Source organism: Asterias amurensis, chromosome 17, assembly GCF_032118995.1.
Source record: "Asterias amurensis chromosome 17, ASM3211899v1".
Taxonomy (NCBI): Eukaryota; Metazoa; Echinodermata; class Asteroidea; order Forcipulatida; family Asteriidae; genus Asterias; species Asterias amurensis.
In genome coordinates, this window is record NC_092664.1 from 16,896,291 (window position 1) to 16,916,592 (window position 20,302).

The window sequence follows — 20,302 nt, forward strand, 5'->3', positions numbered from 1 at the left end:
ACCACTCGGCCACAACACCCTTAAGTCTGTTTCACACTTTCTGCGAATGCGAAGCGAATTTTGGTGACGCAATAATCGTTACGCGCTGTTTTAAAATTGTGACGCAAGAAATTTCGCTCCGCATGAAGCGTTTGCATGAAGTGTGAACCGGGCTTCAGTTATTATTAACATACCAGTAATCTTATTGTCGATGGATTCCAAATCACAGTAGTAGAGTCTGTTGACAGGGTCACATCCTTGCCTGATGCTAAGGACAATGTAACGACCATCATCACTCACTTCAGCACCACTATCAAGAAAAAGAGATAGATCATTAATCAAGAGACAACCTGAATGAATGTTTATTTTTTAATTCAATTTCATAAATTTGAGTCTCCATAAGTCGCTTTTAGACTATCCTTAGGGATTCAACTTCAGACAAAATAATTTCTCAGGTTGCTTACTACCATTGTCATCTTTTTAACATGTAGGCTTTCAGCGTAAAATGACATTTTCTTCAGGGTCATTACAAAAGTGGTGAAATTTAAAGACACTGGACACTATTGGTAATTGTCAAAGACCAGTCCTCTAACTTGGTGTATCTCAACATATGCATAAAGTAACACACCTGTGAAAATCTGTGCTCAAATGGTCATCGAAGTTGCGAGATAATAATGAAAGAAAAAACACCCTTGTCACACGAAGTTGTGTGCCTTGATTTCAGGACCTCAAAATTTGTGGAAAATTACTTCTTTCTCGAAAACTACGTTACTTCAGAGGGAGCCGTTTCTCACAATGTTTTATACTAACAACAGCTCCCCATTACTCGTTACCAAGTAAGGTTTTATGCTAATAATTATTTTGAGTAATTACCAATAGTGTCCACTGCCTTTAATTAACTTCAACTTTCACCTTAGTGCAGAGATCAAAAGAAACAAGAAGAAGACAATCTTGATTGAAGCAAGATTGAATATACTTTTTGACAGTTAATCTAAAGATGGTTATTTTAACCAGGTAGTCAACCAGTTAATCCTGTTTAGTTAACCATGTTATCCTTGTTTATTCCACTAACTAATCCTGTTTAAACCACACTAACCTCATCCATTTTGGTTCATGAGGAAACTCGGCACAGAGGATATCTTCAGATTGCTTGGTTCCAAGAACGTGATATTGCAGCTTCTGATTGATGTTGGAGGTTGTCTCGGTGCCGTCAGCCTTGCCTTCTTGCTCCAAGTAATACTAAATTCAAGAAAAAACATTTACAATCAATCAATCAATCAATCAATCAATCAATCAATCAATCAATCAATCAATCAATCAATCAATCATTACATTTATATGGTGCTATATTCCAATGATCATTGCTCATGACATCATACGTACAGTAAGCTTTTGTAAACAGGTGAGATTTGAGTGGCGTCTTAAAAATCTGTATTATAGGTGATAGTCTGATGTTGTTGTTAGGATGTTGTTATATCCTGGGGGGCTGCAACAGTGTGGTAGCATTCTGTTCACCATATCTCAAAAAAGTTTATGATTACAAGTTGGACAGGGGCTGTCAAGGTTGTACAAAAGTATAAAACTGTCATCTTAAAGACACTGGACGCTATTGGTAATTGTCAAAGACTAGTCTTCTCACTTGGTGTATCTCAACATATGCATAAAACAACAAACCTGTGAAAATTTGAGCTCAATCGGTCATCTAATAATTATTTTGAGTAATTACCAATAGTGTGCACTGCCTTTAAGATGTGTACAACCAGACCCCTGCCATCGATAAAAATGTTTGCCACAATCATGAATGGGTTCTACTTACATTATAGAAGAGACCCTTGCCATCATGTGTCCAGCCCATGCAGCTGAACTTCACTCTGTCCAAAGTGTCCGGAAGTTGTTCTCCTTTAGCAACATCCATGAACTAAAATCAAAGTCAATTAAAATGTATTTTTAATAGATTTGCATCTCCAGGTTGCTTTTAAAACTAGGTGATTCTGTGTTGTGTCGTTGCCGAGCAATATACATGATATAATGTATTGGACGCATATTCTGATTGCCAAGTCATTGGAGTGTGGATTCGATTTGTGGACAGGGGACCTCTGTCCTTGAGCAAGGCACAAAACCACATTTGCTTCTCTTAACCCAGGTGTATAAATGGGAACACGAGAAGGCTGAGACAATGTTGAATGACCCCATGGCACTGATTCAAACAGATTGGGGTTGTATACTTCCCACAACAAATTTGAGGAATGGTCTAAGTATGCCCGAAAAACAGGGATATTAATGTTGTTAAGTGCAGTGATGTAAATATAGACACATTTACACATGTGTGCTATGTAAGAATCTATCCAGTGGGTCTATGACAATAATAATGGATTGCATAAGTCTAGCATATTTGTAACCCATTTTTTCATTCAGGAACTTTACACAAACTGACCTTGATTTGGACCCAATCTGAGCCACCGGTGCTGAGCCCATAAGCAAGGTAGGCTCCATCCTCAGAGAATGCATGTCCTCTTAGGGCCACCGTACCATCTTCTGAGAATGTATTTGGATCTAGGAACACTCTCGGTTCAGCATCCAAGGAATCTTGCACATACAAAACACTGGAGAGAATACAAATGACAACAGTTTTAAAAGGCAGTCTTTAACTGAATGGATGGAGCTCATCAATTTCCATCAGTGCATAAAGGGACGTGTTGCTGGTGGCGCTGAAAGAGGAAGGCCGAAAGCCAGATGGACTGACAACATTCAGAGATATAGCATCCATGAGCTAACGACAACCACTCTGGACAAGGAGGCTTGGAGGGAGCTTATTTTTATGGACTGCTATGGGACGGCGGACGCCCTAATGGACTAAAGAAAGAGAGAATTCTGCTGAACAACAATTCATGGCTGGTACAGCGAGACCCACCTTTGGTTCTGAAGTCCTGTGTTCATGAAGTAGAAATAGCGTGAGCCACGCTTGAAGGGGCATCCGTACTTCGGAAAGTCCCACAGTTGTTTGAGCCTGGAGTAAGAAATAAAGTTTACTTGCATTTTTAAAGAGCTTACTACAAGCTCTTGCCAAAAAAGCATATCTTGAATTTGCAAAAACATAATTTATATCTCCCAGTGAAATGCAAATACAACATCTCAACAAGTCCTTGTTTCATCAACCTTTGAAAGTGACACAACGTGAAAGATTTTTAAATCACAGAGCAATGTTTTCTTAAAAGTAGCATAAATCTGTTGTACATTCTAAAATAATTTTTGTCTCACTGAGACGCAAGTTATTTTTGTGCTGGCTGTTTTACTCATTTCTTAAAAACTTCAACATACAACACCTCATCAAGTAACATTCAAGGGAAGCTTTCTACTATCATTCTCTTTTTAAGCATTTAGTTAAAATATGTAAATCTGGGGCGTTGTGTGTCATACAAAAAGTAGTGTGTTCTTGAATACCTATCATGAAATGGTTTTCTGGTTGCACATTTCTCCAAGAAGGGCATTGTGATGTCATTCTGTGCATCCACAAAGGCTTTGGTTTCCTCGCCATCTGGATCCTCCAACCAGGCATATGGATCTGGCACCTGAAGCAAGAAAAATTACTTGGTAAGTCTGTTGCCACCTAAAAGTCCAAAGTCTCCCATTGGAGGAATTTGAAATTAAATAAGAAACGAAAGTAAATTTTTAAGAAGAGGTGTTCAACAGTCGGACGTTAGTAGCGGGCGATCTGTTTCTCTGATTTCTGCATCTCACCACGTGAACAAGACTATGGCTGCACAGTTGCAGGGATACAGAATGCACCACACGCAGCGCTGAGTCTGTGACGTGCACAAACAGCCGAAGCTCTGCTCCCCTCAGATTCCAATTTTCAACCTGGGAAATTGTTTACTCTTTCGCTCAGGGATCTGGTAAGTTTTTGTCCTTTTTCTTCAAATTATTTCCTCAATGGTGTTTTGAGTGATATGGTAGGATTCATTAGACATTGAGGATCAAGTTCGTGTTCCTAGAATTTGTGTCATGATTTTCAAAAGTGGTAAAAATGAAGCAAATCTGCTGACTAGCTGTCGAAAGTGTACGCTTTGAACCATTTCGCCCTGCACACATTGCGGGATCTTCGTAACCCTCCGGCCTGTGCGGCCGTCGGGAGGAGGGTTACGTTATCGCAACTCTGCAACTACGAAGAAACAGGGTCGGTCATTTTGTGTTAGTTCGCGACGTAAGAGGAAAAACGCGCAATTTCGAGGTATACTTGTGATTTTTGTGTGTGGATCATTACGCCTATATTCTACTTTTAAAACAACTTTCAAGTGTTCTCTAACCATTGTCATAAAAAACTCATATGCATTTCATAACAAACGGTTTCAAAAGCTGTTCAAAGACCAACTCGTCCGATCCAAGACAACGTGTCCCTTAACTTAAGTGTTCCTTTAATGTGTTCCTTTCTGTAAAAATAAGTGAAGAAGCGAAAAGTGGTGGGTGGCGGAAATCTTTTTTTATTTTATTTTTATTTATTGGGGAAATATTGAATAAATGCACAGAATATGCACAACCACCACAAGCACAAGTGTGGGAAGGGACTGTCTGTGGGAAGCAATTATTTATTGATTAAAATAAAAGCAACCAGGCAGGATCATCACAGATATCATCTGTCTCTATGGTAACACTTCGCTTCCCGACCTACAGACTGATTTTTTTTTATGAAGCAACAAACACACACTCTGGTAGCACACACACGTGACCATGACACAAAAGAGAAACTGTACTAAACAGACGACAATGCCCGAATCGCGTTGGCCGCTACGCTCAGTGGATAGTGGTTCTGAAATACCTAAAAATACCTACCTTTGTGCCGTTGTAATCGTCAACAATGCTCTCATCTCTACGTGCAGCTGGGTACTTAATCATCTTGTAAGATTGAACAACTCTTATCGAACACAAAAGACGATGTGCTTTTTGAGGAAGACGGCAATTTACGGCAGTAGAAAGGAACGATCTCAAACCCAAGATTCTGTACATCAAATTGTTTACCAGTTTTGTTGTGACGATAGAGGGCGCACTTCCGACATTTCTTCGTAGAAAAGTAGCCACTTGTTGACAGAAGAGGTCTCGGAAAAGAACTTAGAAGATTGTTCTCTGCAAACTTGCAAGTCGATTTCTGCCTCCATGGCTTAAAGTTTTAAGATAAACGAACAGGTAATTTGGATAAATTGTTGTAAAATTTTGATAGTTTTTCTGATGGTTGATTTTATTTGTAACCTGCGTCTCTCTTTCATTTATTTGGAAAGATTGTAAACTGAAACTGATGGGTACGTGTGTCGTTAACACTTTTTATCAGCTTGATCAAAACTATGCGGGGACCCAATTTCATAAAACATGTATAAAAAAAAGGTGTAGTGTAAGCACAAAAATTTGCCTAGCTCAGACAGTGTATTGCATAAAAAGCAGAAAGTTAGAAACAGAATAATCAGCCAATATTATTTCCATTGTTTTATGATAAAAAAGAGTTGGCATTGTAATTGTTGTAATGTTACTGATTGTTAGTTGTGAGGTTGTGGCTGGTGCCCCACAATCAAATCATGTTTTGCTTAGCAAAGAAATTTGTAGAGCGTACTCTTCTCTGCTGCACCTAGAACTATGACTGAGGTTCGTTCCGGAGACGATAGCGGAATGAACCTTTCGTTCTAGGAGTGTAGGCCCAACTCTCTGCCTGACGGTGGCAGCTTTAATTAAGCTTGTGTAATTTACCAAGTTTTTATGCTTTACACTGTAAAGCATAAAAACTTGGTAAGCACAGAACACTCTCGCTTAGTAAGCAAAAAAAGTTTACCAGCTAAACTGTGATTGTACTTTCTCTTTCATTATGAATGGGTATTTATTATCTTAATTGAAGACAAAACCAAAACTCCAAAAGAGATTGAAATATTGCTTTCAGTAAGTTCAGTCAACCTAAAACACTGAGTAAAAAAGTTGTGGCCGGATACAGAAATGTATCCTAGGCTATTGTTTTCATAAATCAAGAATAATCTTGTCATTCTTCAACAGATTATTGGAAAGACAAACTTAGAAGGATAAATTACAGTGTACAGCGCACAACCACCTAGATTTCTACCACAAATTTGGAACAACGAGTCAAAGAAACACAACAAAGATCCCAGATCATGAGTATTCCTGATGGAGTTGTACGACAAAGTAACCACCCTAGGTACTGGGGCAGGTGGAGCTGTGTACTTGGTTCGACACAAAGAAACTAAAAAGTGAGCACACTTTGCTAAGTTTGTTTTAAGGGAAAGTATAGGTTTGGGGATCACTCCTAAAATTATGACAATAGCAATTTGTGGTTAGAAGCTCGAAATAATTGTTTGCATAAACACTGTTCGCAATGGAAACTGTTGTGGTAACAACTACATTTTGAGAAAGTGGTCATTTCTCACTCAAATATTGAAAGACTTCAGGCTTGAAGCCTTTTTTAGGTATCACACTCAAAATTGTGCCACAAGGGTGTTTTTTCTTTTATTTACCTCTTGCAACTTCGCAGACCAGTTGAGTACAAAATTCTCACAGATTTGTTATTTTATGCATTTACGTTGGGATACACATAGTGAGAATACTGGTCTTTGACAATTACTAAAGGTGTCCAGTGCCTATAAAGTCCATATGTTTAAACACACATTTACTTGAATACCAAGATTGTTACCGGGCAATCTTGGTGGTCTAGTTGGTATAACAATGCTCTAGACTTGCAAAGGTCGTTAATTCAATCCCACCCGAGTAATACCTCTGTGATTTTTTTTCACAGAACTCGGGAAAGTACTGAGTACTTACACACATCGGTGTAAGGGTGAAAACCCAAATTAATAATCCCCGATGCAAATTTAACATCTACTATTAAGATTGTTGTTGTATATTTGGTTTGCAGTAACACAGAACACCATGTGTGTATCTACTTGCCAGGTAGAGTCTTACCTGGGAAGTAGATACACAAATGGTGTTACTGCAAACCAAATATACATTGATACCTCACCATGCAATGCCTCAAATCCTATATAAGATTGTTGTTTTTCTGGATTCTGTTTCAGGTTGGTTGCCCTGAAGAAGATTCAGCTTGATGAGAAGCGTAAGACACGGACCAAGGAGGCAGTTCAACGAGAAGCCAACATCCTCTCTGAGTTTAGACATCCTCACATCGTCTCATATTACGAGTCTTTCTTTGAGCAGACGCCAGACGCTGTACATCTCTGTATCGTGCAGGTATTTAAAAAACACCAAAATATTGGGCCATTATTTAGCATTCTACATTTGTTATTCCCATTAAACAGATTGCATTCACAGGTGTAGTCAAGACAGTTTAAAGGCACTAGACACTATTGGTAATTGTTAAAGACCAGTCTTCTCACTTGATGTATATAAACAATATGCATAAAAAAACAACCTGTGAAAATATGAGCTCAATTAGTCGTTGAAGTTGCGAGATAATAATGAAAGAAAAAACAACCTCGCACACAAAGTTGTGTGCTTTCAGATGCATGATTTCGAGACCTCACAATCTAATTCTGAGGGCGCGCAATCAAATTCGTTTAAAATTACTTCTTTCTAAAAAACTTTGTTACTTCAGAGGGAGCCGTTTCTCACAGTGATTTATACTATCAACCGCTCCCCATTAATCGTTACCAAGTGAGGTTTTATGCTAATAACTATTTTGAGTAATTACCGATAGTGTTCACTGCCTTTAATCACTAATTCATACACCACTACTGGGGTTTAAATCTGTGGTTGGAAATTTTTTATTATTTGGGAACAAAGAAAGACATTTGTACAAAACCATAGTACATCATGTACAAAAAGTTGAATCCAAAGTACATGCTTTCAAAGCACTTTATGCTTGTATGTATAATATGCATGAATGGACCCGCAAACAGATGGGATGCAGTGTAGGCAGAGAGGTGAAATTTAACTTTGTTTCTATTCATCCTTTTCAAAATTGCAATGGGATTTTTGGCAAAATGGTCCCCCTAAAGTTACTGTTTTATTATAGAAGCGGCACCCCTGCATAGTTCCTTGACTTAATTTACTCTTTACTTAACTAATGATTCTAGGCGCACCAGTCTATTGCTTTGTGCATCACTGGCCACATGTGCTAGTGTGGGTCAGTGAGCAGCGATACAGCATTCAGGACAGACCTACATGTCAAGTTTTCTCTTGTGTCCTCCAAAAATCTTGAAAGTTTGTACATATCAAGTTGCTGTATTTTCATGTTAGCTCAATAATTCTGGCTATTCATAATTTGTTCTGAATGTGCTTAGAGAGTAATTTGCTATTAGTGCTGTGTTGGGTTTACACTTCTTTTTTTCATGTTTTGTATTTTTGAATTTAATCTGGAGTTAAAATTTGCTCTAGCTTAAAGTAATTTTTTCTGGATTGTTCATACATCAGTGTTCAAAGTTTAATCAGTGCAAAATTTATTGTTCTTGCCCCAGTTATTATTAAGGAAAATCTGCGACTCTTCATTTAGATCTTTGGTCCTCACTGCAATCCCTCTAGCTTCATTAGTATTTTTCTAAGTGTACAATTTTTCGGGCAGTTGCATTTTATGAAAACATTTGTTTAGACATTCTCAAGAACATAATTCTTCCAGAAGTCCAGAAAAATGAGTATCATGCACAGGCAATTTGTTTTTATGAAAGGGTATAAAAACAAATTTACCAGGCCTCTGCATGGTACTAATTTGAAGATTTTGTTTTTGAGAAGATGTGCGAAGTGGTTACACAATGTCTTCATTATTTGAAAGCTTTAAATCCAAACCATGTTTTTTCTGACTGTCTCCTTTTAGGACTACTGCGATGGAGGGACCCTGGATGAAAAGATACAGCAGGCCAAAGGTCATGGAACGACCCTTGAGGAAGGTCAGATCATGCAGTGGTTTATACAGCTTCTAATGGCTGTGCAATACATTCACTCCATGAAAATTCTACACAGGTAAGTCTGGCAATAAGTTCCAAAAGTTAGGTATATTATTATCAGGATTTTAACCAGTTCGCTTTCCAGGTCAAGACACTAAGTGCTCTTTAGCAAAGCACTTTAAAGGCAGTGGACAATATTGGTAATTACTCAAAATATTTATCATCATAAAATCTTTCTTGATTACAAGTGATGGGGAGAGATAGATGGTATAAAACATTGTGAGAATCAGCTCCCTCTGAAGTGACGTAGTTTTCAAGAAAGAAGTAATTTTCCACGAATTTGGTTTCGAGACCTCAAGTTTAGAATTTGAGGTCTCGAAATCAAGCATCAGAAAGCACACAATTTCGTGTAACAAGGCTGTTTTTTCTTTCATTATTATTTCGCAAATTTGACGACCGATTGAGCTCAAATTTTCACAGGTTTGTTATTTTATGCATATGTTGAGATACACCAACTGTGAAGGCTAGTCTTTGACAATTACCTATAGTGTCCACTGCCTTTAAAGAATTATATTGGCCCAATGACCAGGGCACTAATGTTATTAAAGTGCATTGAGACTTTATTGTGAAACTACTTACCAATTCTGCACTCCGCCAGGCTCCTGATGGATGAGAACCACGCCTGCATCATGGACTGTGAAGGGGGTAACCCTGTTTCAGTCCCAGTTGAGTACATGTAGGTGGTTACATGCCCCTGGTGACAGTTGTTAGGGTCAACAGCCCAAATCAGTTAAGTGAACCTTTATAGTGGGACTGCCAATGGTGTATCAAAAAGGAAAATGCCAATCTACCTTTTGTAGACATTTTTGTTTGGCCTAAGCGCATCACAAAACTGTGGGGCATGTACTAGTACGAGCCAGAAAAGAAAAACAACGCTAGTACATGTATCTTTTTTTCTTACTTTTAGTAGAGTATGCCAATTTTGTTATTTGGTTTTTTCCCCAGGGATTTAAAAGCGCAGAATGTCTTTCTGACCAAGAAAAACATGATCAAGTTAGGTAAGTATCCTATAAATGGATTACAATAGTGTTGTAGCTTTAGTTATTCTGCTTCTTTCTTTTATTTCTTTTTTACCTGACTGCTTCTGTGTACAGTGTTTATACACATCGGTTTAAAGCCATTATACACTTTCGGAACAGGAATAAAATAAAAGTTCACAGATTTACAAATAACTTACAGGGTTTACTGAAGGTCATGGTGAAAGACTTCTTGTGAAATTTTATTCCATGAAATACTTTACTTTTTGAGAAAACATTAAAACAATTATCAATTCTCGTTGTCGAGAATGACGGATTTATTGCAAACACATGTCATGACACGACGAAACGTGCGGAAACAAGGGTGGGTTTTCCCGTTATTTTCCCCCGGCTCCGATGACCGATTGAGCCTAAACTTTCATAGGTTTGTTATTTTATATGATACACGAAGTGTGGGCCTTTGGACAACACTGTTTACCGAAAGTGTCCAATGGCTTTAAGGTTAACAACAATTTTTATTTTATGAATGTAAATTCAAATATCTATGATTCAAATTGTTCATCATGTTGGTTATTTTCAGGTGATTTTGGCATAGCCAAGACTCTAGAACACACCATCGACAAAGCTAGTACATGTGTTGGGACACCATGCTATCTCAGCCCAGAACTATGTCAAGATATACCATACAACAATAAATCAGATATATGGGTAGGTGGATATTTGTTCTTGCAACATTTCAGGGTTAGGATTTGGCTCATTTTAGACAACACAACTCAAATATCAGTTAATAAATTACGAGGGGAAGCTAGCCTGGTGACTTTTAGATGATTTGGGTTGAATAAAGAAAAATTTACAACAAAAACTGTAGGAGAAAACTGGGAGAGGTCTTGTTCTGAGAAGGACCAGTGTGGTCTTGACATTTCAAACAGTTTACTTAAGATTTGTATACATGTATACATTGTACTGCATGTTAATTACTAATTCAGTTGTAATTATAATCTACACCATACAAAGCTTCAATCATCACTGAGAAGTCATTTAGTCTGAAACCTTTTGGACCACTACAGTTTAAATCTTTTATTTTATGATTTATATTTAATGTTTTCTTGTATTTTTAACTCTTTCAAATGTGTATCTTTATTATCTCTTTGTAATTTGACTGCAATTCAGCCTTTGGCAGCGATCGATAGTGTTTGTTTTTAGTTAACCATTTCAAATCAAATCAACTCAAATTAAACCAAATCAGAACGGCTTGTATTGGATGATTTAACAAACAATTTGCTGTTAAATATTTGTCTGTTTGCAGGCTCTAGGTTGCCTACTGTTAAATATTTGTCTGTTTGCAGGCTCTAGGTTGCCTACTGTTAATTATTTGTCTGTTTGCAGGCTCTAGGTTGCCTACTGTTAATTATTTGTCTGTTTGCAGGCTCTAGGTTGCCTACTGTTAATTATTTGTCTGTTTGCAGGCTCTAGGTTGCCTACTGTTTGAGATATTTGTCTGTTTGCAGGCTCTAGGTTGCCTACTGTTAAATATTTGTCTGTTTGCAGGCTCTAGGTTGCCTACTGTTAATTATTTGTCTGTTTGCAGGCTCTAGGTTGCCTACTGTTAATTATTTGTCTGTTTGCAGGCTCTAGGTTGCCTACTGTTTGAGATATTTGTCTGTTTGCAGGCTCTAGGTTGCCTACTGTTAATTATTTGTCTGTTTGCAGGCTCTAGGTTGCCTACTGTTAATTATTTGTCTGTTTGCAGGCTCTAGGTTGCCTACTGTTAATTATTTGTCTGTTTGCAGGCTCTAGGTTGCCTACTGTTAATTATTTGTCTGTTTGCAGGCTCTAGGTTGCCTTCTGTTAATTATTTGTCTGTTTGCAGGCTCTAGGTTGCCTACTGTTAATTATTTGTCTGTTTGCAGGCTCTAGGTTGCCTACTGTTTGAGATATTTGTCTGTTTGCAGGCTCTAGGTTGCCTACTGTTAATTATTTGTCTGTTTGCAGGCTCTAGGTTGCCTACTGTTAATTATTTGTCTGTTTGCAGGCTCTAGGTTGCCTACTGTTTGAGATGTGTGCCTTCACTCCAGCATTCGATGCCAATAATCTTATCAGCCTTTTCTACAAGATCGTCAAGTGTGAATTTGCTGTGAGTAGACTAATAATAACTAGTTCTTATAAATTGCATTTCACAATAACGTCTCAATAAGCTTTACTTTTTTGGGGGGCCAATAACATTCCGTTAACCTTTCTAAACTCCCTGTTTATAGCTAGTGGCTTTTTCATACACAAAATCAACCTCTACCCTGTCTACCCTCGCAGTTACCCATTTATACCGGATGACTTTACCACCACTATACTTGAATGTGATGATCTTAGTCGCATGGCCATGACACTGTAGCAGGGTTCTGGAACTTTGTATAGACAATGTAACACTTGTTTACAACAATAGTAAGGCAATCACACAAAAGGGGCAACCCACACATAACTCTAAGCCCTCCAATCACAGTTCTCCTTTCAGAAGAACCAATCACAGCAGTGACTGACTTTACACTGAAACCTCTGAGTATGCTGTGATTCCTATCAATATATGCCCTAATGGGAGACTTTTGAGATGCTGCAGACATAACGGTCCTTTTTTGCGGCTCTGAGCGTGCGAACACATGCTATGAACTGTGAAAAAGGACCGTCAAAAGGTCTCCAATTGGTTGTAATTTGAAAGCTCTTCAATGTCACATTTGATTTTTTGTCTTACTGATTGTTATTAGGAGATTCCGTCCATGTACTCGGATGATATCAAGGAGCTGATCGCTACCATCCTAGTCAAGGAACCAGACCAAAGACCAGGGTAAGATGGGAATTTTAGTTTTATATTTGTTCAAGGGGGGATATGCAATTGTTCCCTGACCAAGACCTCTCAGTTTAAAAAGCTTCATCATAATCACTCATAAATATCAAGGATGTTTCTGCTACAGTGGCACTTGTATTCTTGAGCAAGATATTTTATCATAATTGATTTGCCATTCGAGTGGGACGTTAAAGTCACCTGGAAATAGAATTTTTTTTCTTTCAAACATAAGAGTATAATTATGCTTACGAACAATAAAACAATTTTTCTAGTAATTGTTTGTCACGATGTATATGTTTGAAAAATATATAAAGTTGTTTGGGGGGCTGACTCCTCCTACCCCTTTTGTGACGTCAATCGAGGCAGACTATGCCTGCAATGCGTATAGTAAACACACATGCAAAGTACATGTACGTCCAAGTCGTGAGTTGGTACATTTCAAAAAGTGTTTTTCTGCATTCAGCAGCAATACACCTGGTCGGCATTGCCGGAAAAAAAAAAAAAAAAAATTTTGTCGAAACGTACATACTCTCGACTTGGTCCGTACATGTACTTTGCAATTGTGTTTACTCTACGCATTACAGGCAAAGTCTGCCTCGATTGTCGTCACGAACAGCGCCCTCTCGGGTCGGGGTCTACTCTTAAATTTGTAAATAACATAAGAACTGATTTTTTAAAACCTTAGTTAACTGTTTATTCACATTCCACTCATCAAAACACATATATTAGTGACAAAAGCTTTATTTTGAAAAAATAGCACTTCCAGGTGACTTTAAGCTGTTGGTGTGTACTTGGATTGGCAATGTGCATAAAATAATCCAGGACACTTGTTGTGTTTCCAGGGGTGGATTTCACAAATAGCTAAGACTAGTCTTATCTCAAGTCGTCCTAACTTAGGATTAGCCTTAAGTTTTTAATGTCTCCTAGTCCTAAGTTAGGACTAGTCCTAACTCTTTTGGAAATCCACCCCTGGTTTCCTCAGGCTTGTGAGTGCATCCTTGGTTTCATTACCAGAAAGTATAAAAATAAATTAAATAATAAATATTGTACATGAATGATTTGAATATTTGCTTTGATTCCTCAGAGCAAGTGCCTTATTAGCGTTCCCCTTCATCCAGAAGCATCTAAATCTCTTCATTACTGAGAAGGAAGATCAATGGCAACAGGTGCTCCTCATCAGACAATCCATTGACTCCTCTGCCTCCGACAATACCATCAATAAGAAGGGAGACCACACCCATAATACTAGCAATACAATAGGTAAGGTGGGAGCCACACCCATAATACTAGCAATGCAATAGGTAAGGTGGGAGCCACACCCATAATACTAGCAATAGAATAGGTAAGGTGGGAGCCACACCCATAATACTAGCAATACTTTAGGTTGGGTGGCAGCCACACCCATAATACTTGCTATACAATAGGTAAGGTGGGAGCCACACCCATAGCTCTAGCAATTAAACAAGTAAGGAGGTGGTAGCCACACCCATAATACTAGCAATACAATAGGTAAGGTGGGAGCCACACCCATAATACTAGCAATACATTAGGTAGGGTGTGAGCCACACCCATAATACTAGCAATACTTTAGGTTGGGTGGGAGCCACACCCACAATACTTGCTATACAATAGGTAAGGTGGGAGCCACACCCATAGCTCTAGCAATTAAACAAGTAAGGAGGTGGTAGCCACACCCATAATACTAGCAATACAATAGGTAAGGTGGGAGCCACACCCATAATACTAGCAATACATTAGGTAGGGTGGGAGCCACACCCATAATACTAGCAATTCTTTAGGTTGGGTGGGAGCCACACCCACAATACTTGCTATACAATAGGTAAGGTGGGAGCCACACCCATAGCTCTAGCAATTAAACAAGTAAGGAGGTGGTAGCCACACCCATAATACTAGCAATACAATAGGTAAGGTGGGAGCCACACCCATAATAATAGCAATACAATTGGTATGGTGGGAGCCACACCCATAATACTTGCAATACATTAGGTAGGGTGGGAGCCACACCCATAGCTCTAGCAATACAATAGGTAAGGTGGGAGCCACACCCATAATACTAGCAATACAATAGGTAAGGTGGGAGCCACACCCATAATACTAGCAATACAATAGGTAAGCCTGGGCCACACCCATAACACTAACCTCAACGAACCTGGCCAGAGTGGCCTCCGCTCCAGCCATAATCTAACAATCCCGTGCACTTACAAAAGGGCAGGGGATCGGTCCTTCTCAGTTGCTGGTCCCCGATGCTGGAACTCTCTGCCAAATCACATTCGCAACATACACTCACTCCAGACTTTCATGTGTAAATTAAAAACTCATCTGTTATCTTCTCACCCATAAACTGACAATTTTGTAGCATTCTTCATTAGTGCATTGTATCTCTGGAAAATTTCGTTTACAAATTTACAAATTTATTATTGTTATTATAACTCCCAGTTATAACTCCCAGTCTAACTTAAGCCAAAAACACAATTCCAGTTTCCTATGCAATTGTTGTCTTATAGTTCATGGTTTACTGTAATGTTATATTGGCCTCCACAGAACCCTCCAATCGCAGGTCCATATTGGAGCCTAAAGACTCGGGTGAATATTCTGATGATTTCTCTAGCAGTGAGAATGAAGATGATGATGAGGTGGTTGAGGAAGATGTTCCCAGTGAGGGAGAGGAGGACATTGAAGGTGAGGCTAGAGCCTTTTACGCGAGGTTAAAGGCAGTGGATCTGTGGATTGGTAATTACTCAAAATAATTATCAGCATAAAACCTCACTTGGTAACGAGTAATGGGGAGAGGTTGATAGTATAAAACATTGTGAGAAACGGCTCCCTCTGAAGTATAGTAGTTTTCGAGAAAGACATAATTTTCCACGAATGACATAATTTTCCACGAATTTGATTTTGAGACCTCAAGTCGAAATCAAGCATCTGAAAGCACACATCTTCGTGTGACAAGGGTGTTTTTTCTTTCATAGTTATCTCGCAACTCCGACGACCAATCGAGCTCAAATTTTCACAGGTTTGTTATTTAATGCATATGTTGAGATTCACCAAGTGAGAAGACTGGATTTTGACAGCTACCAATAATGTCCATTGTCTTTAAGCTGCACGTTACCCGAGCAAATACGTGAACGTGAACGTCAACAAATTGTGTTGTTTCTTGGTGAATTGCCACTTTGGGCTTATTGCAGGCTCACGTTTGACGTCTGTTCACACCAATGTACCTGTAGTGAAAAATGGTAACTTCACAGATGCTGAAAACATGACATTTTAATGACACAATTTTCTGACATTCACGATCACACGGAAAGTGCAGCTTAGCCTCCCTAATATCTGGAGCTTGTTTAAAAGCACTGGACACTTTTGGTAATTACTCCCCAAAAGATTTGGCATACATATTTACTTGGTAACGAGCAGTGGAGGGCTGTTGATAGTAAAAAAACATTGTGAGAAACGGCTCCCTTTGAAGTGAGGTAGTTTTTGAGAAAGAGGTAATATCTCACTCAAATATATTAAAGGAACATTAATACAGAAATACTCTGATCAGCAGAATGTGGGTTCGAGTCCCAGTCAAGACACCTGTGCCCTTAAACAAGGCACTTAACCATTGCTTTGTCCTTTGGATGGGACGTAAAGCCGATGGTCCTGTGTGTTGTGTAAAAGAAGTAGATCTCATAATTCAAATGTAGTCCCACATACCTTGCAGGAAAATACTGTATGTTAAAGCGCCTTATGCGTCACTGAGTGACGGATATGCGCTCTTTATAAGAAGCCACTATTATTATTATTATTATTATTTTTATTGTTATAAATTTTAGAAATTGTGGAAGAGGTGATTGTAAGTGATGATGAGGAAGAAGGACCCAGTCCTAATCTGAAATCTACTCCATCACCGCATCGAGGGGCGACAAGTCCAAGTCCAGTCACTCAGTCTGGGCATCGAGGGGCGACAAGTCCAAGTCCAGTCACTCAGTCTGTGCATCGAGGGGTGACAAGTCCCAGTCCAGTCACTCAATCTGGGGAACATGAATACCCAGATGACTTTGAAGATGTCGACTCCGATGAGGTAACACAGTTTATTTTATTTTTATTTTTTATTTTTATTTTTTTAATTTTTATTATTTACAAATGAAATGATCTTATCATCATTTAATTAGCTACTTTATAGAGAAAAATGTGACTCTAGTTTATCAGCAGATAATGTGTTTACCTGTGTGGCACTGCAGTTGCCCTTGTTTTCAAATGTGATTGTCTGTTTTTACCTGAAGGCCAGGGCTCAATTTCATAGAGCTGCTTAAGCACAAAATTTTGCTTAAGCAAAACGATCCTTGCTTAGTAAAATCAGGTTACCGCCCAAAACTCCACTCAATTGTTATGATTAGTAAACAACAGCTGAATACCAGTCACAAGCAATGTATGGCATGAAATTTTGGCCAGTAACATGTGTAAAATAAGCGAGCTATTTTGGTGCTTAAGCAGTTTTTTTGCTTAAGCAGCTCTATGAAATTGGCCCCAGGTTATTTGTTGAGGTGCTTGTGCTCCTCCTTGCTCCTTGGTATTTGTTCAATTTTTTTTTTCTCTGTCTATTCTTTTTTTAGGATTGTATCTTTTGTTAGTTTTTGGCCAGTGTGAAGTATAATAAAATAAATAAATAAATAAAGTGACCTGCAGTTGGAAGGCTCAATTAAAATCGATAACAATATGAGAGTGGCCAACTGTCCCTGATTCTGCAGAAAGTTCTCTAAAAATCAACCAGTATTTCCAAGTGCCGATGAAGAAACTCCAAAATCTCCCCGATTATGGAAACACTTTCTTGCTATTATTTTGAATGCAATTCTGAATATCTTGCTGCAAAAAAACTCCCTGATTGCAAGGTGCAAACGTTGGCAGCTTAGCAATATAATCACAGCTGGAAATACAAACTACTCACACTTAAGGGCCAAAATGTGAAGAGTGAAATATTTACCAAATCATTTAAACAAACTATGACACCATTTGGGCAAGTTGTGGTTAAACCAGACTGGGGGTCCTCTGCTTTTCTTCACTAGGATAAAGACATGTATTGGTTTTACAGTACCAGTTATTTCATTGGGTACAATGATTTCATTAGATAAACGTGCAGTGATGTAAGCTTTCCATATCGGTGTTTTGATGTAATTTCTCGGCTTCTTTTATATTTTTGGTGATGTGTGTGCAGCTGACAATCAAAAGACAGGTATATGGAAAGCTTACTTTCCATTGTCTGCATGCAGTGTGCACTGTGCATTATCTAAAGCACTCATGAATTATTAAATATGTATGTCAAATTAGAGTATATCCATGTGATATGTGGGAGAGATGTTTGCTGAGATTCAAACTCCGTGTTGCAAGAGGGCTTTGTAACAGCACAAGCAACCCAATTTCTAGAGTAAGAAAGTACAAAAGAGATCAGACGTTGAAACGTGAGGCCATTAACAATTTGGTTTGTATATGATCAGAACTTTGAGGAGATCTTGAACCATGCTAGGACGGTGGTCGGTGTAGAAGCAAACTATGAAGATGACTTTGATGAGGATAAAGATGAAGAGGAGAGACCCGTCTCAAGATGCAAGAAGATGCTCAGAGAGTAAGTCTTAAATCAGATTCACTAATCGGATGGGATGTAAAGATGTTGGTTCCGTGTGTTTTGTAACGCACATAAAAGAACCCTGTGCACTTATAGAAATGAGAAGGGGTTTGCCGCGGTGTTCCTGGTTTGATTGGCAGCATATTGCTCCACAGGTCCTTGTAAACCATTACAAGGTGATATGAAAAAGGAGTAGGTCTCATAATTCAAACATATGTAGTCAACATACCTTGAGGGAAAATACTAAAGTGCCTTGAGCGTCACTGAGTGACGGATATGCGCGCTATATAAGAAGCCAGTAATATTATTATTTATCACTACACTATAAATGGTGTGTTGTGGCCAAGCGGTCTGGGTCACCGGACCTAAGCTTTGATGTTTGTTGGCAGCAGAGTGTGGGTTTGAATCCCTGTCATGACATCAACGTACCCTTGAGCAAGGCACTTAAAACCATAATTGCTTCCTTAAAAGTTAAGAAGGTATTGCACACACCCCTTAGATGTACCAATGCTCACCCATACACAATTCTATTCTGACATGAGTATTTTGGTTGATTTTTGTTTTCTTGCAGACATTGCATTGATTCTTTGGGAGAGAAGGTGTTTGCCGAGATCCAAGCACGGTGCAGCAAGACGTCGTCTTCCAGTCCAGAGGCTTTGTCTCAGGACATGGTCAGGTAAAACCTTGTCATAAATTAAAGTTTTGGACATTCTCTAAATAAACACGTCGTCGGGTCGGTGCAAAAAAGGTGTATCTCCTGAAGTTCATGTAGCTCTTTTGCTACTCGTGAGTTTGAAGTTGTCCTTTCATGGTGTCTCGCATGAAATAGCTTGCAACAATTTTGCAAAATCTAGACTCAATGATTTTAAAAAATCTAGACACACCGATTACCCAAAATAAGGGCACAACAATTTAGAACAATTTAGACACAGCGATTTTGCACTGATGAAACAAAGTGTTTATAACCCAAGCTAGGTCTTCATAATCAAAAGCACATTGGACCTCTCTGTACAGAGAATGGCCTTTTAAAAAGCACAGTGTCTATCTACCAGTGTCTTTAAGGCATATTCCATGGTAGCTTTAGAAGTGCTGATGTGCGAGAGTAAAATGGTTTGACTGATCATAGTATCGGCAGACGTTGGCAGCATCAGGGCCAGAGACGTTTAAGCTGTCTTTTGGTAGTATATGCTCCCTACATTGCTCCCTTGCTCTTTCTTATGTACTTCTCTAACCCTAAAGCATGTGGCATCAGATTCCTGCTGGGCGGAGATGGTAAAACTTAAGGGAAGAACAGCCTCATGCTCTCACTCCTCTCTTGTACCATGGAGGAAGGAAGAGAAGAAGCTCGAACGAAGGGACTTCAAAAGTCGAACCCGTGGTACCGCGGTCGTTTAACAACACCTCGTAATCACCGACATACCTTATACAGACAATGGGCGACCTGGCGTATGTGAGTTTGCGCGTGCGCACTTGGTTCTTCACTCAACTATGGTGACATATGTCGTATGGATATAATACAGAAAAAAACAAACTTTTTTGAGACCTGATAAAAATTGTGTACACTTTCGCCAACCAAATCGAAAAACACAATTAAATACCAACCACCCTCGTGTGCTAATACCCAAATTTTGAACCACTGCTAGTGACAGGAAAGTCACAAAAAATGTAAAAATATGCCATGATGTTTCCGTGAAACACCACAAACGGTAAATAAAAACGTGTATGTTCACAATTCTTGTCTCCAATGATTCAACGTTACACGAAGGCAACGGTGCAGTCTGGCGGTACCGCACGTTCTGTACAAAGAGATCTAATCCTGCTCGTTAATCGGCCGTCCAGCTGGAGGTCTCCTATCTTTTTCCACTGGTCAGACAGGAGCATTGTCAGGGTATTCTTTTGTTACTTTGCGGTTTTGCGGGTCGTTCGAGCTCCGTCTCCTCCTTCCTCCATG

General features: G+C 38.9%; 2 protein-coding genes and 1 long non-coding RNA gene across 3 annotated transcripts in view; 2 read left to right on the top strand and 1 right to left on the bottom strand.

Annotated features, from left to right (window-relative positions):
* Positions 1–2,517, top strand: part of LOC139949658 (uncharacterized) — a 10,958-nt gene extending 8,441 nt beyond the window's left edge. The window contains exon 6 of the long non-coding RNA XR_011787561.1: positions 2,395–2,517. This is a non-coding gene — a long non-coding RNA (uncharacterized lncRNA). The remainder of the gene's footprint in view (positions 1–2,394) is intronic.
* Positions 1–5,157, bottom strand: part of LOC139949652 (prolyl endopeptidase-like) — an 18,108-nt gene extending 12,951 nt beyond the window's left edge. Inside the window, 8 exon segments of the mRNA XM_071948105.1 lie at positions 174–289; positions 1,076–1,218; positions 1,796–1,897; positions 2,414–2,582; positions 2,891–2,986; positions 3,421–3,548; positions 4,807–5,070; positions 5,073–5,157. Of these exon segments, the coding sequence (XP_071804206.1) occupies positions 174–289; positions 1,076–1,218; positions 1,796–1,897; positions 2,414–2,582; positions 2,891–2,986; positions 3,421–3,548; positions 4,807–5,070; positions 5,073–5,129 (1,075 nt within the window). The 5' untranslated portion in view covers positions 5,130–5,157.
* LOC139949654 (serine/threonine-protein kinase Nek5-like) overlaps positions 5,026–20,302 on the top strand; it is a 16,997-nt gene continuing 1,720 nt past the window's right edge. Inside the window, exons 1-13 of the mRNA XM_071948108.1 lie at positions 5,026–5,157; positions 6,007–6,218; positions 7,041–7,212; positions 8,792–8,937; positions 9,867–9,919; positions 10,479–10,606; positions 11,931–12,032; positions 12,652–12,731; positions 13,816–13,991; positions 15,294–15,431; positions 16,565–16,812; positions 18,224–18,351; positions 18,923–19,027. Coding sequence (XP_071804209.1) covers positions 6,136–6,218; positions 7,041–7,212; positions 8,792–8,937; positions 9,867–9,919; positions 10,479–10,606; positions 11,931–12,032; positions 12,652–12,731; positions 13,816–13,991; positions 15,294–15,431; positions 16,565–16,812; positions 18,224–18,351; positions 18,923–19,027 — 1,559 coding nt within the window. The 5' untranslated portion in view covers positions 5,026–5,157; positions 6,007–6,135. The remainder of the gene's footprint in view (positions 5,158–6,006; positions 6,219–7,040; positions 7,213–8,791; positions 8,938–9,866; positions 9,920–10,478; positions 10,607–11,930; positions 12,033–12,651; positions 12,732–13,815; positions 13,992–15,293; positions 15,432–16,564; positions 16,813–18,223; positions 18,352–18,922; positions 19,028–20,302) is intronic.